We start from the raw sequence: 21,888 nt of genomic DNA on the forward strand, positions 1-21,888 counted from the left end.
GGGCTTTTGTCGGGATTAAATGAGATAATACATGTGAGGCCTTGGGGCCCTGCCTAACACTCAGAAAGTGCTCTGTAGGTAATGGCTATCATGAGGATAGTTTTCCAAGTCTAAGTCCTCCCCAGAGTTTTTGTACTCAAGGATAGTTAGCTTCTTCCACACCCCCTCCAAGCTCTAATTTGCTTCTAAATATGTTGGGGTAAATAGACAAAACGAGGGTCAGGGAAGTGAAGGCATTTTGAAGAGCACACTACACCCCTTCACAGGGCCTGCCCACCCATCTTCCCTTCCCTGTGAGGTTCAGGACTCCTGAGAACAGTTGCCTAGAAACCAGATCCGTGGGGGCTCCTGCTCCCTTCCAGAAATCGCCCTAATTGGGATGCATGAAGAACAGTTTGATGACCCTTGGCGGGTTTTTATTCCTCTTCTTCCAGAAGAGTTGCATACATCTCTCATACAAATGCTGACTCACATTAACTGAAGAGTAGCCCTGGGGCAAGGCACCTTTTAACCACTAAGGAGTCAGAGGGATGGTAGCCTTGCTCAGCATCCTCAGACAAAATGGCCTTTAGGTTGCTGTCACTGTGTTTGCATTTCAAGATGTTTATAAGGTCTGAAATGGATTTGGGGAGAGGATGGTGTGTGAACAAGTGTGTGTGTGTGTGTGTGTGTGTGTGTGTGCGCGTGCACTGTGAGCTCACAAAAGCTTTCAAAGTCCATTAACTTGTGCCATCGACCAGAGCACAACATGTGCCTACTGTGTAACCTGGTATGAAGGGCTGGACCTGTGTTCCTTTGGGGGGATTCAGCACCTCTTGTAGTCATTGGGCACAGGGTAAGTCAGGGACCACATTGCAAGTTAAAGAAATAACTTTCCTGAGAAGCACATGGATGGATATTTCATTTGATCACTTCTTCCAGAACTCCACTTGCTATATTCTAGTTCCCAGTTGGAAAAAAAAAAAAACTCAAAGGCATCCATTTATCTCTATCCTGTTTGGATGAATCAGCTTCTGCACAGACGATTCTACACACCTGCTCCATCCAGAGAGAAATGCGAACACCCCACATCAGATAGGGTGGCACCATTGTTACGTGCCCAAAAGGAGGCGTGTGTTTAATTCAGATTTGAGATGCAAGAATTTCAAGTGGTTAGCTATTTAGGCAACAAGCATTTTTCTGAGGACTCCCCATGTGCTGGTTCCAGGGACACAGAAAAGACTTAGAAATTGTCCCTACCTTACAGGCACTCCATCTGGTGGTGGGGGTGGGAGGAGGGTGTATACAACCAGGAATAAGTCAACAGGCCGTTGAGGGCTGCACCCCCCAGAGATGCCCGGGAAAAGCAGGGGCAACTTTGGCACAGGCGGCAAGTGAAAGTCGTTCAGTCACGTCTGACTCTTTGTGACCCCATGAACTATACAGTCCATGGAATTCTCCAGGCCAGAATACTAGAATGGGTAGCCATTCCCTTCTCCAGGGGATCTTCCCAACCCAGAGATGGAAGCCTGGTCTCCTGTATTGCGGGCAAATTCTTTACCAGCTGAGCCACAAGGGAAGCCCAAGAACACTGGAGTGGGTAGCCTATCCCATCTCCAGTGGATCTTCTTGAGCCAGGAATCAAACCGGGGTCTCCTGCATTGTAGGTGGATTCTTTACCAGCTGAGCTGTAGGGAAAGAGGCTCAGAGGGTGAGACAAATCCAGCTCATGCAGAGCCCTGGAGGCTGGACTGGGAAACCCAGAGACAATGTGCAACATTGGAAAGCATTGGGGGTGGGGAGGGGGGCAAATGGTCCAAGGTAAGGAGGCCAGTGAAGAGGGAATGACAGGAAAAGATAATGATTTGAGGGCATGGCAGTCAGGATGGAAACCTTTTATTACTTAGCCCCATGGAGGGGGTCCAGCTCTGAAACAAAGCAGGGGAGAGCTAGCCCAGATGGAGGGGAGCTGTGAGAACAGCGGGGGGAGGGGTGCTCTCTTCTCAGGATGTGCATCTTCACATTGAGGAACCTGAGTCTGGTACCTGGTGGAGGACCAGAACATCAGGGGTGTGGGGTCAAGAGGCAGAAATGCTATGGCCGTTACATGGCCAAGACTTTTGGACTCCAAACCCCCAGCTAAACATGTCGTGCCTTTTTCAGTTCCTTGAGTGGTACCTAAGGTGCTTTTTTCAGTTCCTGAGAAAGGTGCAGAGGGTTGAGAAGAGGGAGATTCATAGAGATACAGCTTTTTTTGCATCTTAATTTACTTATCACCAGCTCACCTGTGTGTGTGCCCTGCATCCATGAGAAGACTTGATTTTTTTGACTGTGGCCTTGACAATTAGCCATAGTATGGTGGGATAGTGAGGACCAATCCTCCTCTTTATAAGCAGTTTTGAGTATCTAATTTACAACTGTACTTCGTTGTACAAATTGTGCTCTGACTTTTTTTTTAATGCTTTCACATCTACTTCCTCACTTTTCATCTTTCACAGATCAGATAATATTATCTTTAAAAACAGATGAGGAAGACAGGCTCAGGCCTAGATGCTAGTGCAGACTCCACCACACCCCACCTGGGTGACCTCGCATAAGTCAGGGAACCTCTGTACTTCACTTCCTCACTGGGTGGGCTTGAGAATGCAAGTTGCTAATAGCTAGATTAGTAATTGTAAAGCATTTTTCATAGTTATTGGTACATGGTAATTATTCATGTTCTAGTGGTGATGATAGAGGCAATGGTGGTGATGGTTATCCCTAAATTATAGTAATTGAACAGAGTGGTTAATTATTCTGCCTAAATCTCACAGCCAGTTGTCAGTCGAATTAGAACCTGGCTTCCTGAAAGTGTCAAAATGTTAGCCACTCAGTCTTGTCCAACTCTTTGCGACCCCATGGACTGTAACCCACCAGGCTCCTCTGTCCATGGGATTCTCCAGGCAAGAATACTGAAGTATGTTGCCATTCCCTTCTCCAAGGGATCTTCCTGACCCAAGGATTGAACACAGGTCTCCAGCATTGTAGGCAGATTCTTTACCATCTGAGCCACTGGCGAAGCATTTCAGCTACACCTGTCAACCTGATTATAATCCACTGTCTTCAGCATCATTTCCCTCTAAAACATCCACGGGGCTGGATGTGGGTTCCTTATACTCTTCTTTCCATCTCTTGCTCCTCCTCGTTTACCTCCTCGTCCTCCTTTCCTGCTTTCTTCATTTTCTGTAGTGAAGGTCTGAGACAGAGATTATGTAAAGAAAGAACCCAGAAGGAAAAAAAAAACACTTGAAGCAATTAGGTCTCTGCATCTCATTTCTTATTCAGTAGAGTGGAGGTTAACTTTGTGGCCCTTTAGCTTAATAAATTTCATCACTTAACATGATAACCTAGCGTTGATCCTACCACTACCACATATGGTAGATTCACAGACCTTTATAAATTACTGCATAATGCAGTTGACCAAATCTCAAAATATTAATAATCGCGGTCTAATTAGACTGTTTTTGCTTCCACTCTTGGAGAAGAGAAACCCCTAAGCTTGACACTTGAACCAAGTGCCACTTTCCAGAAGCCCGTGGGAGCTTGGAGCCAAACCGCCGTCCTGGCTGTGTGCAAAAGCAAAAGAGTTATAACAGCGGTCATTTATAGCTTCACGGAGATAATGATAATGATGGTGATGAAAATGATGGTTGGTACCATTTATTGAGGGGCTTCCCCGGTGGCGCAGCGGTAAAGAATCTGCCTGCAATGCAGGAACCAGAGGAGATGCAGGTTTGATCCCTGAGTGGGGAAGATCCCCTGGAGGAGGGCATGAAAGCCGACTCCTGTGTTCTTGCCTGGAGAATGCCACATACAGAGGAGCCTGGCAGGTACAGTCCAGAGGGTCACAAAGAGTTGGACACGATTGAAGTGACTTAGCACACATGTACTATTCATTGAAGATCTCCTATGTGCCAGGCAATATGCTAAGTGCCTCTCATTTCAGCAATGTCCTAAGAGGGTATCCATTTATCCCCATGTTAGAGGTGAGCAGAGTGAATCAGACAGAGGAAAAACTGACTCACACAGAGTCACAGACATTGAGTGACAAGGAAGCGATGACCCAATTAAACCCAGAGAGACTTTTGCTAAAAACCGGTGCATTTTCCTCTTGCAACACTTTGAAATCAGACTACCTGGGTTTAAATTCCAGCTCTACCAGTAACTGATCTCTGGTCAGACTACTGCTTAACCTCTTAGCCACGGTTTCCTCGTGAGCAAGATGGAGACAAGAGTCCTTCCTTCCTAGGGATGCTGTGTGGGTGCACGGAGGGAACTGCCCACGAGAGCTCAGCCCTCAACCCTCCTTGCGCACTGCCTCCCAGGGCCCCAGGCAGCACCTGCTTCTCCCCAACTGCAGCCGCTCGCTGGGGCCCCCAGCCCTCATTCCTTCCAGCTCAGACCCTCCTGTTACATATTTCCCAGCTGTTCAGACACACTCCGTGGAGACGATCCCAGACCTACCTCTCTTGGCAGTTTCATGCTTCTAAGTTTCTTTGCCTCTTTCCCATGATCCAGAGTAATCCGTCCTAATATCACTCTCTAGTCTATGGCCAGTGATTTAGCCAAGATGACAGCATTTTCAATGTGATAATCATGATAGTTTAGTCAAAGAAAGAAAGAGACACAGAGAGAGAGAGAGAGAGAAATTGTTATTTGCAGACTGTATTCAACTGCAGAGCAAACAGAGCCCTGAAATTACCATAACTTAAGTAAGACAAAGTCTTACTTCCATCACATAAAAGAGGTTTTTTGTTTTGGTTTGGTTTATTTTTTATTTTGATTTATTTATTCGTCTGTGCCGGGTCTTAATTGAGGCATGAGAGATCTTCAGCCTTTGTTACAGCACGCGGGATCTTTCAGTTCTGGCACCTTTCCTTGTGGCATCTGAGCTGTTGGTTCACGTGCTGTGTGGGAGCTAATTCTCTGACCAGGGATAGAACCTGGGCCGCTTGCATTGGGAGGGCAGAGTCTTAGCCACTGGACCCCCAGGGAAGTCCTGAGAGGCTTACCTTGTGGAAGATGCACTGGTCATCCAGGATCCAGATTCCTTCTGTCTTTTAATCCCCTATCCTTAGTGTTTTCCTCTATCCACAGGGTTTCCTCATGCTCACACAATGGCTACTGGCACTGCAGCCATTGCAGCTAAGTTCCAGGCAGCAGGAAGGAAGAGAGGAGAAAGGGCCTGAAAGGCAAACACCACCCTGCTGTGTTAACTTCCCTTGTCAGGTTTTCCTAGAAGTTCCTCCCAGTGATCTCCTCTTGTACATCATCGGCTTGTCTTATCTCCAGGAGAGCTGGAAGAGGTAGTTTTATTTGTTGTTGTTTTGTTTTGATGAGTTTTTGTCTAGATATTTGATGTCCAAGATAACTTGATCTGTTTCCAAGGAAGCTCAGGAAATGGATATTGGTACTTCCTGCTTTGGGGGAGAAAGGACAAGAGGTAGGGAAAGAAAACCAGCAAATGCTCACAGCCTACTCTTTATCAGGCACTGTCCTCAAGGAGTCTGCAGTCTAATAGGAAAAGCAGACAAGGAAATAGGCAATTGAACATATAGCATGACAAGTGCAACAATGAGGAGCACATAGGCATAGGGAGCTGTCAGGGCGCAGAGGAGGCACTTGTCCTGGCCTGGACTTGAAGCAGGGAGGAAGCAGCAGTATTGAATGGTCAACAGCTGACAGTTTCTCCCAGACCTTAGAATCAGCAAGTGAACAAGGGGAGGAAGTGCTGCAGGAAGGGGCAAAATCATAGAATTCTGAGGGATGGAGAGATACAAATGAATGATTGGGTAAGTGGTCAGAGATAAAACCCAGATCTTTGAGGACCTGATTGCCATAAGGAAGAGTCTGGACTTCATCCTGAGAGCAGTGGGAAGACACTGAAGGGTTTGGAACACTCTGATGGGAATGAATCTGCCTTTCAGAAGAGCCCTGTGACAGCAAGGTGGATAACGGATTGAGGAGGAGAAAGATGAGATAGGAAGCTACTCAGAGGAATAGAGGCAATGAATGATGGCTTCCAGCTGGGGTAGCAGGAAGAGGAAGTCAGTCTAGTGACATTTAGGAAGTAGTTGATATCACTTTGTGATCAATTAATGATGAAGGGGGTGAAGCAGACAAAAGCAGTCACTCCATTTCATAGGTGAAATGAATTGTATTTTGCCACTGTGAGGACTCCTGAATAGCAAGCACACTTATCTGTGTCCAAAGAAAAACTCTAGGCTGCATCTTCTTCCAGCTCAAACAACATCTGCTAGGTGCATGTGCGCTGTTCACCCAGACCTCAGAAATGCCACGTAAATTTCACAAAGGAGCCAGAGAGAACAAAACCCGAAGCAGATAAAGCTACTTCTCTAATTGTGAGTCAGTTCTTCTGTGTCTTTATCACAGCCTCAGTAGCATCTTTCTGCTATCTGATTAAAAGGAACCCTTGAACCGGCTCTCCTTTTTGGGCTGAGTCATTCAGAAAGGAGAGAAATCCATCTGAAACTTCTGATCTCAGAGATGAAATCCTAACTTGGCAAATCTCCCATCGTTAGGCATTAACAATTAGCAAATGACCCAGGGCCAGTAAAGAGATGTTCAGATGTGATTTAATAAGAGCGTGGTTGCAGTAAGCACTCAGAATATGTTTGCAATCAATTTGCTGTATACACAATATGCTACCAGAGCAATCTTTTGTGTATGCAGTTGACCTTTTTTCTGGCAATCTTGTCCAGTAAAGAAGAGTGAAATCCTCCATTGCAAATCACTGGCGCTCAGGAATTGGCTCTAATTTGCATTCTGACAAAGATATTAACTTGAGGGAGGGGGGTGTTGATAATACAACACGTCCTTTTGTGTGAAAGGTAGTTCAAAATCTGTGTTGTGACTACAGTTGACTGAAGTTCAATTACTGTAATAAATGTATTCCAAATTTCATCTCAATTGCATTTGCATTTTAATGAATGATTCTCACCTTCTTGTCAATTTGGCAGCCAGGCTAGATTTATTAAGTTATTGTATAAACAGGGCATTCTAATGCGGGAATTTAAATGCAAAATATTTGCTTGGTCACATTTGAACTGGGGCTGCGTTATTAATTCGCCTGCAGGGGTTGCCTCAAAATTCAAGAATTTAAGGACCATGTTTCAGATCCCTCCATTCCATCATGTTTGCCCTGTCCTCCTCTGAAATCGATCTGTCTGGGTGGGCTGACAAAGCAAGACGTGAGCCAGCCAGATGAAGTGGGCTCTCCAAGCTTTCAGCCTCCACAAGCTGGGAAGAAACTGATTTATTTGCTATTATTTGAAAACAGTAAAATTTGTTAAGTGAAAATTTCCCACATAGGCAATTCTCTTCTGGGAGAGCAGGACATTCTTGAAATCAGATTGCCAAGAGTGTTTGTTCATCTTAATGTCATTCCGCCTTCCCCGTCGAAGCTCTCCTGGCTTTATAGCCCCATATTTCTTGCAGGCAGAGACAGAAAATGTGAGTGAAAACCAGCTGGATGCAGAGCCATAATACCATTAAAAGTTGTGTTGTGTTTTTTTTTAAGTGCATCTGGACTGTTGATTTTTAACAAAGCGATTTGCAGTGGTTAATCCCATGCCCCCCATAATAGAAAGGTTGAACGTGAGTTTCTGTCCCTGCCTCCTAACTCTCCAGTGCTCCACAGCTTCCTGCCAGGCCCCTGTGAAAAGAACAGAGGCTGTCTGTTTTAGATGACCATCCGTTTCTTCAAGGCCCTGGGGATGGAGGCTGATTCAGGTAATGGGAGACTCAAGAGAGCAGAGTGCCCTCAGAGTGAGAGATGGCTGCCACAGCTATGCTCAAAGAACTTACTGAGATGAATCAGCTGCTAGTGTGGGTCAAAGTTTTATTTCAAACTTGTACCAAGGGAATCAGGCTTCTAATTAAGCCAGTTTGAAGATTTCTTTATGCAAGAGTTTTTTCATTTTTTGGTTTTTTTTTTTAATAAAAGGAATAGGACAGCTAAACCAGTGCGCCTAAAACTTCTATGTGTATATGAGTCATCTAGGGCTCCTGTGAAAATGCAGACCCTCATTCAAGAGGTCTGAGGGGGGGACACCCAAGATTCTGCCTTTCTAACAAACTCCTGGGTGTTGCTGATGGTGCTGGTCCAGGGACCACACTTTGAGTAGCAGGAAGCTAGATAGCATCGCTCAAGGGTGGAATGGCTTGGTAAAGATTAACAGTCATGTTACAAGGCTGATGGGCCAGATGTGTGGGTAAATCTAACCACCAGAAAGGACTCTTGACCTCATAGAAAATACCAGAAAATTGCTCAGCTTATCGGATATGCTATCAATAGATACTTCTCTATTAATTACCTTATGCCCCAAGTTCTTTTCCACATCGTCTCTTCTCAGGTCTGAGGCATTATTTTCTCAGTGCCATATTTTGTCATACCTAATAGGCACATTTTTCACATTTTAACATCTCTGTACTGGAAATACAACATATGGTCCTGTCTTGATTGACTTGGCATGGATTTTTCCTTCTTTGTGGTTCATAAAATAATGTCATGTCTTGTAACAAACGATGTATCTGTCAGCTATTTTCACCACAATGCTGGGTAACATGTAATGCTACCCTGAAACTCAGTGATTTTCAGTGAAGTATTTCTTCCTTGCTCATGCATCTGTGGGATAACTGGGATTTGGCTGACTTAGGTTGAGATCAGCTGGTTCAGATATGTTCCATGACTTTTTTTATTCTTCTGGGGTCAACAAAATAGTGGGTTTTGTTCTTGTCATGGACCCAACTGAGCAAGCTTATTTCAAGCTTCTGTCCAAGTCATGCCTGCTAACACCCCATTGGCCAAAGCAGTCACATGGTGAAGCTCAAAATCAGGATGCTGGGTGTACATTCCACCCCTGAATGTAGTGAAGCGGGGAAGTGGGGGCAGAGAGAGTATCCGGTGAATGATGACCTAATCTGCCGCAGGTGGTGACTTGGATTGGCTTGAACATGGCCTAAAGAAGGAACATGTACACCCCCAGTTTCTCTTCTGAGGGCCTAGACGTGAACCCTGTGCAATAAGAACAGCCCAGAGATACATAAACTTGAAGCTTTAAAGCTCCCTACTGAATAGTCTGGTGTTTGCAGCACATGCAGATGGAGAAATTCCAGAATCAGCCCTGGGGCTCCCAGCCCTTGCTTGCTGCTTTCCAGCCACTATGACCCTCGTTGTTCACTTAACCTCTTCCTTCTGTTCTCTTAACTGCAGATCACATCACCCTCTCAGGACTGATCAATGAGTTGACAGTAGTAATCATAGTACCCAATCATTGAGTCCTAAGTACGAGACACTACGCTACGCTCTTTACATCCACTGTCTCATTTAACCTTCCCAGCAGCCCTTGGAGGCAGGAAGGACTTTTTTCCTCATTTGGAGGTGGAGAGACAGTGGTTCAGAGAACTTTTAAATCTGCCTAAGCAGGTAACAGAGACCCTATCCAGAGGCTGCCCCTCCAAGCCTCAGCACCGCATCCGCTGGCTCTCAGGTCAGAAGGTGCTTGAAGGGAAACCCGCCCCTTCAGTCTGACTCAACTGAGACCCAGGAGACTATTCCTATTGTCATACTGCACATTTTTCATTCATCAACTCACACAGACTCCCGTACAGAGAACGTATGTTGCTTAAATGTAAAAACCTTCTCCACTGCATCAGTAAAGAGGAAGTGGCTTTGGGTGGAGGAAACTTTCCATTCTATAACCTGCCTCTTCCTCTGCTTGCCTGATACAGTTAACTATTTGCCTCCCCATCGCTCCTCTTGCAATGTTAGCCAAGAGAGTTTTACATTGTGGGAGGCAGTGAGCAGGAGGCACCGGGTGAGTGGACTTAAAGGAGGAAACTGCTCTTCCTGCAACTACCTCCCTTCCCGCAAACAGCCTGGTAATCAGCAATAATGATGAAGAAAATAGAGGGAACATGCAAGGGAATTAAACAAGAATTTGATAAAATATTAAGCAGTTTTAAATGGGCTTCCACAGTAGCAGGGGTGCACTTCACAGCACGTGGAATGAACACCCCGCAGTCCTGAAGTTCCCAGAATAGGCTGGTGGGTCTGACCTGAGGGCCCAGACACCCCCCGCCCCCCTCCCCACACACCCACACACTGCCCCTGGCCACCTCTGTTCATTTCTCAACCAGTTCTTTCCAGAGGATCTAACAGCTGGGAGTCTGGCTGCCTTGCTTGACAGAAGCTGCAATTCTACCAGAAAACTTGCTAGATTCCTCAAACTGGCCACCACCAACTCCCCTAGTCTCTTCTGTGAGTTCACCAGTAAGACAGGCATTCATCAATTCCCATATCCAGAGGTGTGTCGCAGACTTGGCTTTTCACAATGTCCTCCTTATTTAGATCCTTGAAAGAAATCTCTTCCTCTTCCACCTGGAATGGCTAGGCATTACCCAAACAGCTTTTCAACGTCTCATGGTCATTGGGAATCACATGAGGGATTGTGTTTCCCTCTTTGCATTGGCTTCTAGGATGCTCAGGGCCAAATCTGTGTAATAGCTCGTGTGTCACGAGATTTGATATTTGTCTTACTTGATCTTGTTTTATTTGTCACGTCTCCTGCCCTTCTCACTTTTTAAATTGTCTGCCCCTAATCCTTTTTGGAATAAGGGCATAAACAAGTCAAATAAATTTGTTGCCAAACTCTTAATCTCTACTTTTGTAGAAATAAGGTAACTTAGATATAGAGGTGGAGTCTGTGAATTCTTTGAAGATGTGTCCTTCTTTGAAATGCCAGTGCTTGAACAGAACTTGACACATTGTAACTGCCAAGCGCAGACTCTGTCACAAGATAGGTGTCAGCTCAGGGCTTGGCACATAATACTCAAGCCCCTTTTATTTGCTGTGGCATGGACCATCAGCCTGTCACTTATTATAAAATTTATAAGAATTTTGTTAACCTTCACAGTCAAAGAAAACAGAGTTAGGCTGTTCCACGTGTAGGCTTAAATATTTGATCATACTGTACTTAGTTTGCTAGGGCTACTGTAACAAAGTACTACAAACTGGGTGGGTTAAACAACAGATATGTGTTGTCTCACAGTTCTGGAGGCTAGAAGTGCAAGATCAAGGTACCAGCAGGGTGGGTTTCTTCTGACTCCTGAGAGAGAAACTCTGTTCCATGCCGCTCTCCTAGCTTCTGGTGGCAGGCTGGCCATCTTTGGCATTCCTTGGCCTGCAGAAACATCCAGGCCTTCACTGACCATGAGTTCAGAACGGCACTAGCCCTTCCGCCGTCCCTGTCTCTCACTCCCCCGTGTCCCTGCTTCACGCTCCTCCCAGTGCTTAGCCTGTCACCTACAGTTCACTGCTTGTTTCGTGTCTGTCTCCACCCCCTGGAATAGGAGCTTCGTGAGGACCAGGATGCTGTGAGCTGTTTTATTTGCTGCTGAATCTTAGCACCTAGAGTAGCTCCTGGTACACAGTGGGTATTCAGTACCTCTTTGTTGAATGGTTAATAATGATGCAGCTGTTTAGGCAAACACACACATTTGAAACTGGGTGTGAATTAATGCAATGACGAGTCTGACTTCATTGTTTTAAAATGTATTTCCAATTGAAGGATAATTGCTGTACAATATTGCTTTGGTTTCTCATTCTAAGGAGATTGGCTTGCCTTTTTGGAGGTCTGGGGTCTTCAGCTGTCATTTAGAAGTGGTTCTGTAGGAGTTGTTCCATATTCTGATGAGTTTTTGATGTGTTTGTGGGGAGGCAGGTGATCTCCCCATCTTACTCTCCATCTTCTTCCGTTCTTCTGACTTCATTGTGTGACCATCGACAGCTTTTGAGCTGCCCAACCCCCCTTCCCTCTTCCCCACATCAGGGTGAGCTAATAAGAAACCCAAGGTGCTCCTTGTTTGTTGCTGGAGAGAAGTTCAGTCCCCACACAAACAAAGGACCCCTCACCCCAGCCCCACTCCCACAAAACCCTAAGCCACCCCTGCTCTGCCCGGAAAGCCTCACAATGTGAGTTGTGTGATTTTATACCTTTGTGCTATGTGTATGATGACAGTCTTGATCTCTGAACCAAATTCTGAGCAAAGAAGCTCCATGAAGTAACGTAATCATGAAATAGTGGTTGCTGTCATGCCAGCCCCAGCTCCCAGATTAGCTCTGCGTTTGCTTTGTGTGCGCAACATCAAGAAAATCCTCTTTTGTGGAATTGAGGGGTTGCACATGGTTACGGTTTTTCTATCAGCTTATCTGGCAATCTCAGGGTGTTCTTTGATGAGTGGATTCAGAAGCTTGAAAGTGAAACAGAGGAGCATTTTTGTTTCAAATACGAATTCCACCTCACATCAACTGCTTGCATCCCTAAACTTAAAAGCCCAAATGGACAATTCAAGGCCAGTTATGTATAATCTGGCTTCACTGTGTTCCACCAGGTACACAGTCATTTAGTTTTGCATAGTTTTATGCATGAAGAACCTGAGAGATTATTTTGCTGTGACAAGAATGTGGCTGGACAGATGACACCTGATCCTTGCCTTCCAAATTTTTATGAAAATTTCAAATTGTTCCTATGAGATAGATGCTATGATTAACCCCATTTTAGAGATTAAGAATGTGGCTACACAAAAATAAACTCAAAATGGATTAAAGATCTAAATGTAAGACCAGAAACTATAAAACTCCTAGAGGAGAACATAGGCAAAACACTCTCCGACATAAATCACAGCAAGATCCTCTATGACCCACCTCCCAGAATATTGGAAATAAAAGCAAAACTAAACAAATGGGATCTAATGAAACTTAAAAGCTTTTGCACTACAAAAGAAACTATAAGTAAGGTGAAAAGACAGCCGTCAGATTGGGAGAAAATAATAGCAAATGAAGAAACAGACAAAGGATTAATCTCAAAAATATACAAGCAACTCCTGCAGCTCAATTCCAGAAAAATAAATGACCCAATCAAAAAATGGGCCAAAGAACTAAACAGACATTTCTCCAAAGAAGACATACAGATGGCTAACAAACACATGAAAAGATGCTCAACATCACTCATTATCAGAGAAATGCAAATCAAAACCACAATGAGGTACCATTACACACCAGTCAGGATGGCTGCTATCCAAAAGTCTACAAGCAATAAATGCTGGAGAGGGTGTGGAGAAAAGGGAACCCTCTTACACTGTTGGTGGGAATGCAAACTAGTACAGCCACTATGGAAAACAGTGTGGAGATTTCTTAAAAAACTGGAAATAGAACTGCCATATGACCCAGCAATACCACTTCTGGGCATACACACTGAGGAAACCAGATCTGAAAGAGACACGTGCACCCCAATGTTCATCGCAGCACTGTTTATAATAGCCAGGACATGGAAGCAACCTAGATGCCCATCAGCAGATGAATGGATAAGGAAGCTGTGGTACATATACACCATGGAATATTACTCAGCCGTTAAAAAGAATTCATTTGAACAGTCCTAATGAGATGGATGAAACTGGAGCCCCTTATACAGAGTGAAGTAAGCCAGAAAGATAAAGAACATTACAGCATACTAACACATATATATGGAATTTAGAAAGATGGTAACGATAACCCTATATGCAAAACAGAAAAAGAGACACAGAAATACAGAACAGACTTTTGAACTCTGTGGGAGAAGGTGAGGGTGGGATGTTTCAAAAGAACAGCATGTATACTATCTATGGTGAAACAGATCACCAGCCCAGGTGGGATGCATGAGACAAGTGCTCGGGCCGGGGGCACTGGGAAGACCCAGAGGAATCGGGTGGAGAGGGAGGTGGGAGGGGGGATCGGGATGGGGAATACGTGTAAATCTATGGCTGATTCATATCAATGTATGACAAAACCCACTGAAATGTTGTGAAGTAATTAGCCTCCAACTAATAAAAAAATTAAAAAAAAAAAAAAAAGAATGTGGCACATAGCATAGAAATTCAGAAAAGTTTACAAGCTGAGAAGCAGGGTCTACACTTAGGAAAAGATTGCCAGTGGCCTTCCAGTGACATATGTGTATGGAACTCGAATACCACATGTTGTTGAATGTAAGACAAACCATGACAAACAAAACAAAACAAATAAAAATGCTGCCAATTAAATCGGTCCTCCAGAGTGTGAATTGTTATTCTCATTTCATAGTACCTAGCAGAGTGCCCAGCACATAGCAGTCACTCGGTAAGTATTTGTTGAGTGGTGGGACCCAAACCTGGAGAGGTTAGATAATTTGTTCAAGGTCTTTGGTAGGAGGTGGTCTTTGATAGAATTCAAGCTTAGGGTAAGTAACTCTGTGACTTTGGAATTCTAAAGACAGGAAGTCTCCTGCTACTGGGCCTGAGAGTGTCCTTCAGTTAATTGTTGGTCCCAAGATAGTAAGACATTGCCTTGATAGCCAGCCCATCTTCCTCCCTCTTTCTTTTCTTCAGCACCTTAATTCAGTGGGTGAAGATTGGCCGTGGATACTTCACCATCCTGAAGGAGGAGAGTGCCTTGAAAAAGAAGCAACAACAACTGGAGAAACTAAAAGAGGAAGAAAGAAATAAATTCCAACCAGCCAAAATGCTGTCAGATATCCAGTATGGGGATTTGGTTCTGCCGTAAGTAGACCTCTGTTGCTGCAGCCTAGTGGTCTTGGAAAGGACCATTGAGAAGGAACACTGGCTGGTTGCATTGAGGGGTGGCAGCTGACTCACACTGGAAGCCCCTTCTTAGGATGGTGTCTGATGATTTCTATCAATCTGACTCAACCTACTTCACCAGCCTCACCTTCTGATATTCGGTGATCATCTACTATACCATGTCTATTCTCATATCCAGAGCCAAGAGCCAACCAAGAAATCTTGTAGGTCCCCAGATGTGCTTTTTTCCCTCTTCTTCTTCTAAGTAGGCTTATCCCTACTTCTAGGGATTTTCCTGTCCTGTTCCCTGGGCCTTAAATGCTGTTCCCTACATCCTCTCCCATCTAAAGCCCTACTTATTCATTATCCTTACAAGCTCAGCTTAAATGCCACCCTCTCCTGCAGCTTCTCGGATTTCAGCCCCACCACCTCCAAAACCCATTCTGGACTCTTTTGAGTTCCCATACTGTGTTTGTATGCTACTTTGTTTCATTACAGATTAATATCCCTGTTCTAGACCTTCTCCTGAAACCTGAGATCCTAGTTCAGTGTCCACCCAAAGCAAGTGAACAAAAAAAAAAGTTTGTTGTTGTTTGTTGAATACAGTAGCCTCCCTCTTTTTGTAAAGGTCTCTCCTCTGGTTGGGAGAAGACCATCAACAGATTGGAACATTATGAAATACCCAGTGATGTAACAATAAATCTCAATAATCACAATTTATAATGGGTGTCTGTCTACCATGTGCTTTGTGCACATCTTTCTGTCAAAATTTCAAAATGTTCCTATGAGATAGATGCTCTGATTAGCCCCACTTTAGAGATTAGGAAATGGCAACCCACTCCAGTACTCTTGCCTGGAAAATCCCATGGACAGAGGAGCCTGGTAGGTTACAGTCCATGGGATCGCAAAAAGTCAGACACGACTGAGAGACTTACCTTTCTTTTCACTTTCAGAGATTGGGAATGAGCCTTAGAGATGCTCACATAATTCCCATTATTGAATTATGGAAAGCGTCCCCTAAGTCCCAAACTGAGTGACACCAACATTCATGGATTGTGCCATTCTGCAGAAACAAGCTCTGGGGATACTTCGCCTGGGCAGAGCAAACAAGGCATAAATCAGGGATGGGAAGGAAATGCTACAGCAGGAAGAGAGGAAGTGTTGGGTTGGCCCCAGTTTTCCATAACATGTTATGGGAAAACCTGAATGAACTTTTGACCAACCCAATATATATGGTAGAAATGGCCTGCCACTGCAGCCATTGTCCTGGTAAAGCAATGGGCTCAGCCCTGGCTCCACATTAGAGTCACCTGGGTGCTTCTCAGACCCATTACATCAGACTCTCTGGGGGTGTTACCTGGACATAGCCTTTTTCCAAGCTCCCCTAGAGAATTCCCATGTGGAGCCAACGTTGAGAGTTACTGTGCTAGAGTTGACTTTAGGAACCCAAGTTGCCATGTTGGTGCCTAAGGAGGAAATGGGATCCCCAGCAGATAGTCCCTTTCTTCTGCACCGCTTCCCAGATTCTGTTCTTCACAATCTTTCTGACCCAAAGATCGAGCCCGTATCTCTTATGTCTCCTGCATTGTCACATGGATTCTTTACCCCTCCACTGGAAAGCCCTCTCAACATAAAGAAATATGAATGTTTGCATCTTAAAAGCAGTAGTCCTATCAGTGGAATTGCACAATATGGGACCTTTCTGTGTCTGGCCTCTTTCCCTTATCATAATGTTTTGAGGTTCATCCCAAACAGAAAGCAGACTGGTGGTTACCAGGGGTTGAGGAAGTGGGGCAGATAGAGAGTGACTGCTTAACGGGTGCAGTGTCTCCTTTGGGGCTGATGAAAATATTTTGGCACTAGATTCAGGTGATGGTTGTAAAACCATTGGTTCAAATGCCATTGAATTGCAACCTTTGAAACAGTTAATTTTATGTTATGTAAATTTCAGCTAAAGGGGGAATGAAGGGGGTTCTAGTCTGGGAGGCCCTGGAGTGGGAGTGGGGATCGGGCTGGACACTAGTGGTTGCCAATCCTCTTAAAGCTCAAGGCTCCCTGTGACTGTTGGGAACCCTGAGTGTGGACCCCGAGGGGCTGGTATAGTTCTAGTCACCTTCCCCCTGAAAGTGTGGCCCAGCTTGTTTTAAGGAAGGTCTCTCTCCTCTTTGATTCCTCATTTGTGCAGACTTTGTTTTCCATCCCCCTTGCCCTGTGAAGCTGTCAGAAGGAAAGTTAACCTTTTATAGCTTTACAAACATCCTTAGGACCAAAGCAGCACTCAGGCTGCTTCACCTTTCTAGTGGTCTCCAGTCTTACTCCAGTTTTGGCTAAGAGATTCCCACTTTGTTGTTGGCTCTTTGCCACTTTTTAAAAAAGAATATTTTGTCCAACATTTTTTTGATTATTTATACCCAAAGGGTTGGTCTAAATAAACTAGCCTACCATTTGTGCATTTAAGAGGAGAGAAAATATCTGTGACTTACAGCCCCCACCCACATACCTTCCAGATAGTGACCATCCCAAGGAGAAGCTGCCTTTGGCAAGCAAAGGGTATTCAGGTGAACACACAGATACCAAGGGAGAGCAGAAAGGCTTCCCGGATAGATAGAATGGAGACATTCCGCAGACAGACCAAGGGTGTGAGGAGAAGGGACCCTTCAGAAGAGAGAAGAGCAGAAGGGCAGCCATCACTGGGTAAGAACAGAGATATCTAATGAGGGCTTTTATAAGGCTTTGCCTCAGAGTGTGAGATGTAAGGCCTTCCCTGGTGGCTCAGCAGCCAAGAATCCACCTGCAGTGCAGGAGATTCAGGAGATAATGGGTTCAGTCCCTGGGTCAGGAAGATCCCCTGGAGGAGAGCATGAGAGCTCACTCCAGTATTCTTGCCTGGAGAATCCCATAGACAGAGGAGCCTAGTGGGCTACAGTCCACAGGATCACAAAGAGTGGGACACGACTGAAATGACTAAGCACACATGCATGTGAAATGTAAATCTATTTCTTGGTTTCCCCACAAGACCTTCAGTAAAATATTCATGGCCCCTTAGTGCATTATGGTCTTAGACCTTTATCTTGGCTTCCCAGTGAGTGTAGGGGTGACAAAGGGGGACAATCTCGACCCTGGCCCAGTCTCATTGTACAGCCAGCCATTTATGTATTGAAGACCTACTGTATGCAGGCCTTCTGATGGCACGAAGATGTGAAAAGGGTGTAGGAACAGTCCCTACCACACATGATGCAACAACACAACACCGTGGGGTACACCCAAAGTTCCCTGAGGTGTGCCTGTGAAAGAATACTCCTCCCATGTGTTTCTCCTTTGCTCTCATGCCATGATCACGCTCAACACTTCTGACACCAAATGTGTGGGGTTTTCCCCCACACCAAGCAAATGTCTGTGACTCCAGTGGGGTGTCCTACCATCCTATTCAGTTCTGATGCTTTCCACGTGGAGTTAGCATCAGAGCCCACAGGTTAAGGGTTCAGTCCCACAAGGTGACCCCCCGACATCAGATGCCAAACATTAGTCCCAGGTTGTCACCTGTACTTCTGATCAGCCAGCTATAAATCAGGGTTCTCATGACCTCCTCTTTGAGTTTCATCATTTTCTAGAGTGGCTCACAGAACTCAGGGAAACACCGACTTACATTTTCCTATTTCAGTTCAGTTCAGTCTCTCAGTTGTATCTGACTCTTTGCGACCCCATGAACTGCAGCATGCCAGGCCCATTTACTATATAATAAAGAGTACAGATGAGCACCCAGATAAAGTACATAGGGTGAGATCTGGGAGGGTCCCAAGCACAGGAACTTCTGTTCCCGTGGAGTTGGAGGGTTTGCCATCCTCCTGTTACTTGGGTGTGGTTACCAACCCAGAAGCTCTCCAAACCCCGTACTTGTGGGATTTTTATGGAGGCTTCATCACATAGGCATGAACTACTGTTAACTCAGTCTCTAGCCCTTCTCCCCTTCCCAGAAAGTTCCCAGCTTCTAGTGGCTCAGTCTTTCTGGTAACCAGTCCCTATCCTAAAGCTATCCAGGAGCCCACTAAGAGTTGCCACATTTGAATAAAAAGACACCCTGGTCACCCAGGAAATCCCAAGAGATTTGGGAACTCTGTGTCATGATCCAGGGTATAACACCAAACATTAGAACAAGAGCTGCTCCTGGCGCTCTTGTATCACTTAGGAAATTCCAAGAGTTTTAGGAGCTCTGTGCCAGGAACTGGGGGCAGAGACTGATATATATATATCTCCATTATTTCGCAGTGTCTAGCCCCTTCAGTTTTGGAGGTAGAAAGGAAATCAGGAAAGAATTCCCCAAAATGTGGCTTTTGAGCAGGACCTTCAGTGCGCAGTGGGAGTTTGTTGGGTGACACAAAAGAGGTGTGGTTATACCCTGCTGTTTCAGTCCACCACAAATCCTGCAGCCAGCATGCTTGCTTAGAAAGGCCAGGGCTGGAGGAGGAAGCTGTGATAGTGTTTATCTTTTGCCAAAAATCAGAAATGTGATTTTCAGAGTGAAAAAAGAAAAGCAAGCAATCCATGGCCTGAGCCACCACCATCCAGCCATTCAGTGGGCCCCAGTGAAGCGTCCTCACAGGACCTTGAAGGGGCACAGGATAGACAAAGCCACTCAATGAATTGAAGGAGTCTCACCCTTTCTGTAAAGGTCCCAAGAGCTCAGAGCAAATCCTGCCCATAGTGTCACCTGAGAGCCCAGTGACACTCTTTGAACCTGGTAGCTCCAGTGACACTAGCCAGCTGGCAGCCTTTCTCTAGAATAAAGAGAAGGAATGAACTTGTGGCTCTTTTCTGGAAGAGCTTTTTTCTCGAATTAACAGGCACACGGACAGGCGCTGGGGAAGGTGGCCTCAGTTAAGGACCCTTCTGTGACCATTTCAATAGTTCAGTTTTAACTTTTGCATATGGTCATTAATCCATGGTTGCAGAACACAATCCTTCCCTCTCCAATCCATGTTTCGTGTGCATGACATGGTTTATTTAAAGTTTAATAAGTTTAAATATGCATGAGATCTTGCCTCTCATAGACATTGGTCTGGTTATGTCTTACCCAGTGGATTTTATAAGCTGTGCAATGCTGGTTATTAAAGTAAAACTGGAGGCTCTTATTGCACATAGCCATCAGATGCAGGTGGGGAGGCAGGTGTTATAAAATAGCACTGGGAGATGATCCATACCAGTACGAAGTAGTGGGTAAGAGCCCAGGACTGAGGTTCAAGTCCCAGCTTTGCACATAACAGCTGTTTAACTTTGGGCAAGTCACTGCGCCACTCTGAGCCTCCTCTCTCTACACCCTTATGGACCTTACCAAGCTCTCAAATTTGTTGTGAGGATTAAATAAAATAATGCTTAACATAGAGCCTGGCATATGAGACATACCTAGTAATTACTAGCTGTTATTACACAGTGAAATGAACTTGATCTCCCTGGGCCTCAATTACCTACAACACTCAGATCTATGGCTAAAAATCTCAATTTCCAGGCAGGCTAGAAAGTATCTCACATCTAAGAGCTATGTTCTATAAATATAATTCCAATCACAGAATTATCAAAAATACAAGTGTTCATTTAGAACTGCTTTTTTAACACAGTATTTGATCCTGTGCATTATAAAAGCAAAAGGGATTAAAAAGAATTATCCCCCCCTCTCCCCATCACCACTCCCCCCCTTCCCACCAGATCTAAGACCATAAGGTAAGTTCTTTCAGACCAAAGTTTTAAGTCTGACAAACTATGTAGGGAAGAAAGAAAATCAAGCATGTCCCCAAAGATTCCTGCCTGCAAGCAGTCTTTCTCACTGTGTTCAGTGACCTCATTTCTCAGCTGCAAATTCAGCTGAAAAAGGTGAAAAAAACAACGGGTAGAATCTGTCTTATTATTGCAGTTGAGAGGACACATAAAAGAAGAAATTAAGGAATGTAAAAGCTGGGTTAATTTCCACATATTCCAAACTACTGGGGTACTCGGTGGAGCCAGTAAGACTGCAAGCACCAATGTATTGGCTTGTGGTTTCCTCAGCTCTAGGGCTGAATTAGGAGCCTGTGGAAATGGAAATCAGGGGACCTAGATTCTGCTCCTATTTGTTTTTCTGGCATGCCTTGTGACTTGCGAGATCTTAGTTCCCTGCCAAGGGATTGAACCCCTGCCCCCTGCATGTGGAGCACGGAGCCTTAACCACTGGACCATTGGGAAAGTCCCCTTATTCTGGTCCGACTCTTTAGTTAACTCTGTGACCCCAGGATTGTCCTCAAAGTCCCAGGAGGAAGGTAATTTCCTAGTGGGTGCCCCCACTTCACCTCTTCTGCCTCCCTCCATCTCCTTTCCCCATGCTAAGCCAGGGTGATCTTTCCAAATGTAAACTGCTGCCAGTTTAAAATCCTCAACGGCCACCGTTCTTTATAAGATGAGGACTGGAAAAGTCTGAGCCGGGGTTGCGAGGCTCTGGACAGCCTGGCCCTCGGCTTCTCCTCCAGCCACACTTTCCCCCACCTTGCCTCCTCCACAGGGCCTCTCGCCCCACCCTCTGCCTACTTAATTCCCATTCAACCTGCAGCTCTCGGCTCAACATTTACTTTTGTTCCAGTTACTGTTGCTGTGAGCAACCACTCCAAAACCCATTAACTCAAGACAACAAACATCTATTTCACTCACACATCTGCCATTTGAGTGAGGTTCAGGGCGGCAGGATCATCTACAGAACCAGCTGGGGTGGCTCAGAGTGAGTGTCTGTTTCCGAGAGGGCTCATCCATGTGAGTGGCACCTTGGGGCGGCTGTCACTCTGAGCTTGGCCAGGGCTGAGCCCAGCAGCCTTGGTTCTCTGCCCAGGAGGCTCTTCACAGGCTTCCCGCCTCCCTCCACCAGCATGGTGGTGGCTAGGAATTAAGAATGAGCCTTCCAAGACATAGAACAGAAAAGCTGCCAGTTCCTGGAGCCCGAGCCCAGAAATGGGCATCATGCCGCTTCTGACATGTCCTGCCAGCCCAGCCATTCACAGGGCCAAGATTTCAGGGAAATGGGACTATATATTATAAAGCCACCTTCCCACTGAAAGAGACTTGGGGCATATATTTCTAAACTGATACAGCTCCCTTCGGACAGTATTCCCAGACTCAGTTTCAGCCAATTCTGTTTGGGGCTGTCCGAGCACCATTCAGGCTCCCACTGAGTCATCTCACAACTGTGTTTGCATGAAGCCCATCTCCCCCATGAGGCTCTAAGCTCCAGAGGGGAGGGCT

General features: G+C 45.3%; 1 protein-coding gene across 2 annotated transcripts in view; it reads left to right on the forward strand.

Annotated features, from left to right (window-relative positions):
- Nucleotides 1–21,888, forward strand: part of CCDC60 (coiled-coil domain containing 60) — a 174,504-nt gene that overhangs the window by 109,977 nt on the left and 42,639 nt on the right. For both annotated transcript variants that reach the window (XM_043440303.1, XM_043440312.1), the window contains exon 3: nt 14,440–14,610. In XM_043440303.1, the coding sequence (XP_043296238.1) occupies nt 14,440–14,610 (171 nt within the window). The remainder of the gene's footprint in view (nt 1–14,439; nt 14,611–21,888) is intronic.

Source organism: Cervus canadensis, chromosome 1 (genome assembly GCF_019320065.1).
Source record: "Cervus canadensis isolate Bull #8, Minnesota chromosome 1, ASM1932006v1, whole genome shotgun sequence".
Lineage (NCBI taxonomy): Eukaryota > Metazoa > Chordata > Mammalia > Artiodactyla > Cervidae > Cervus > Cervus canadensis.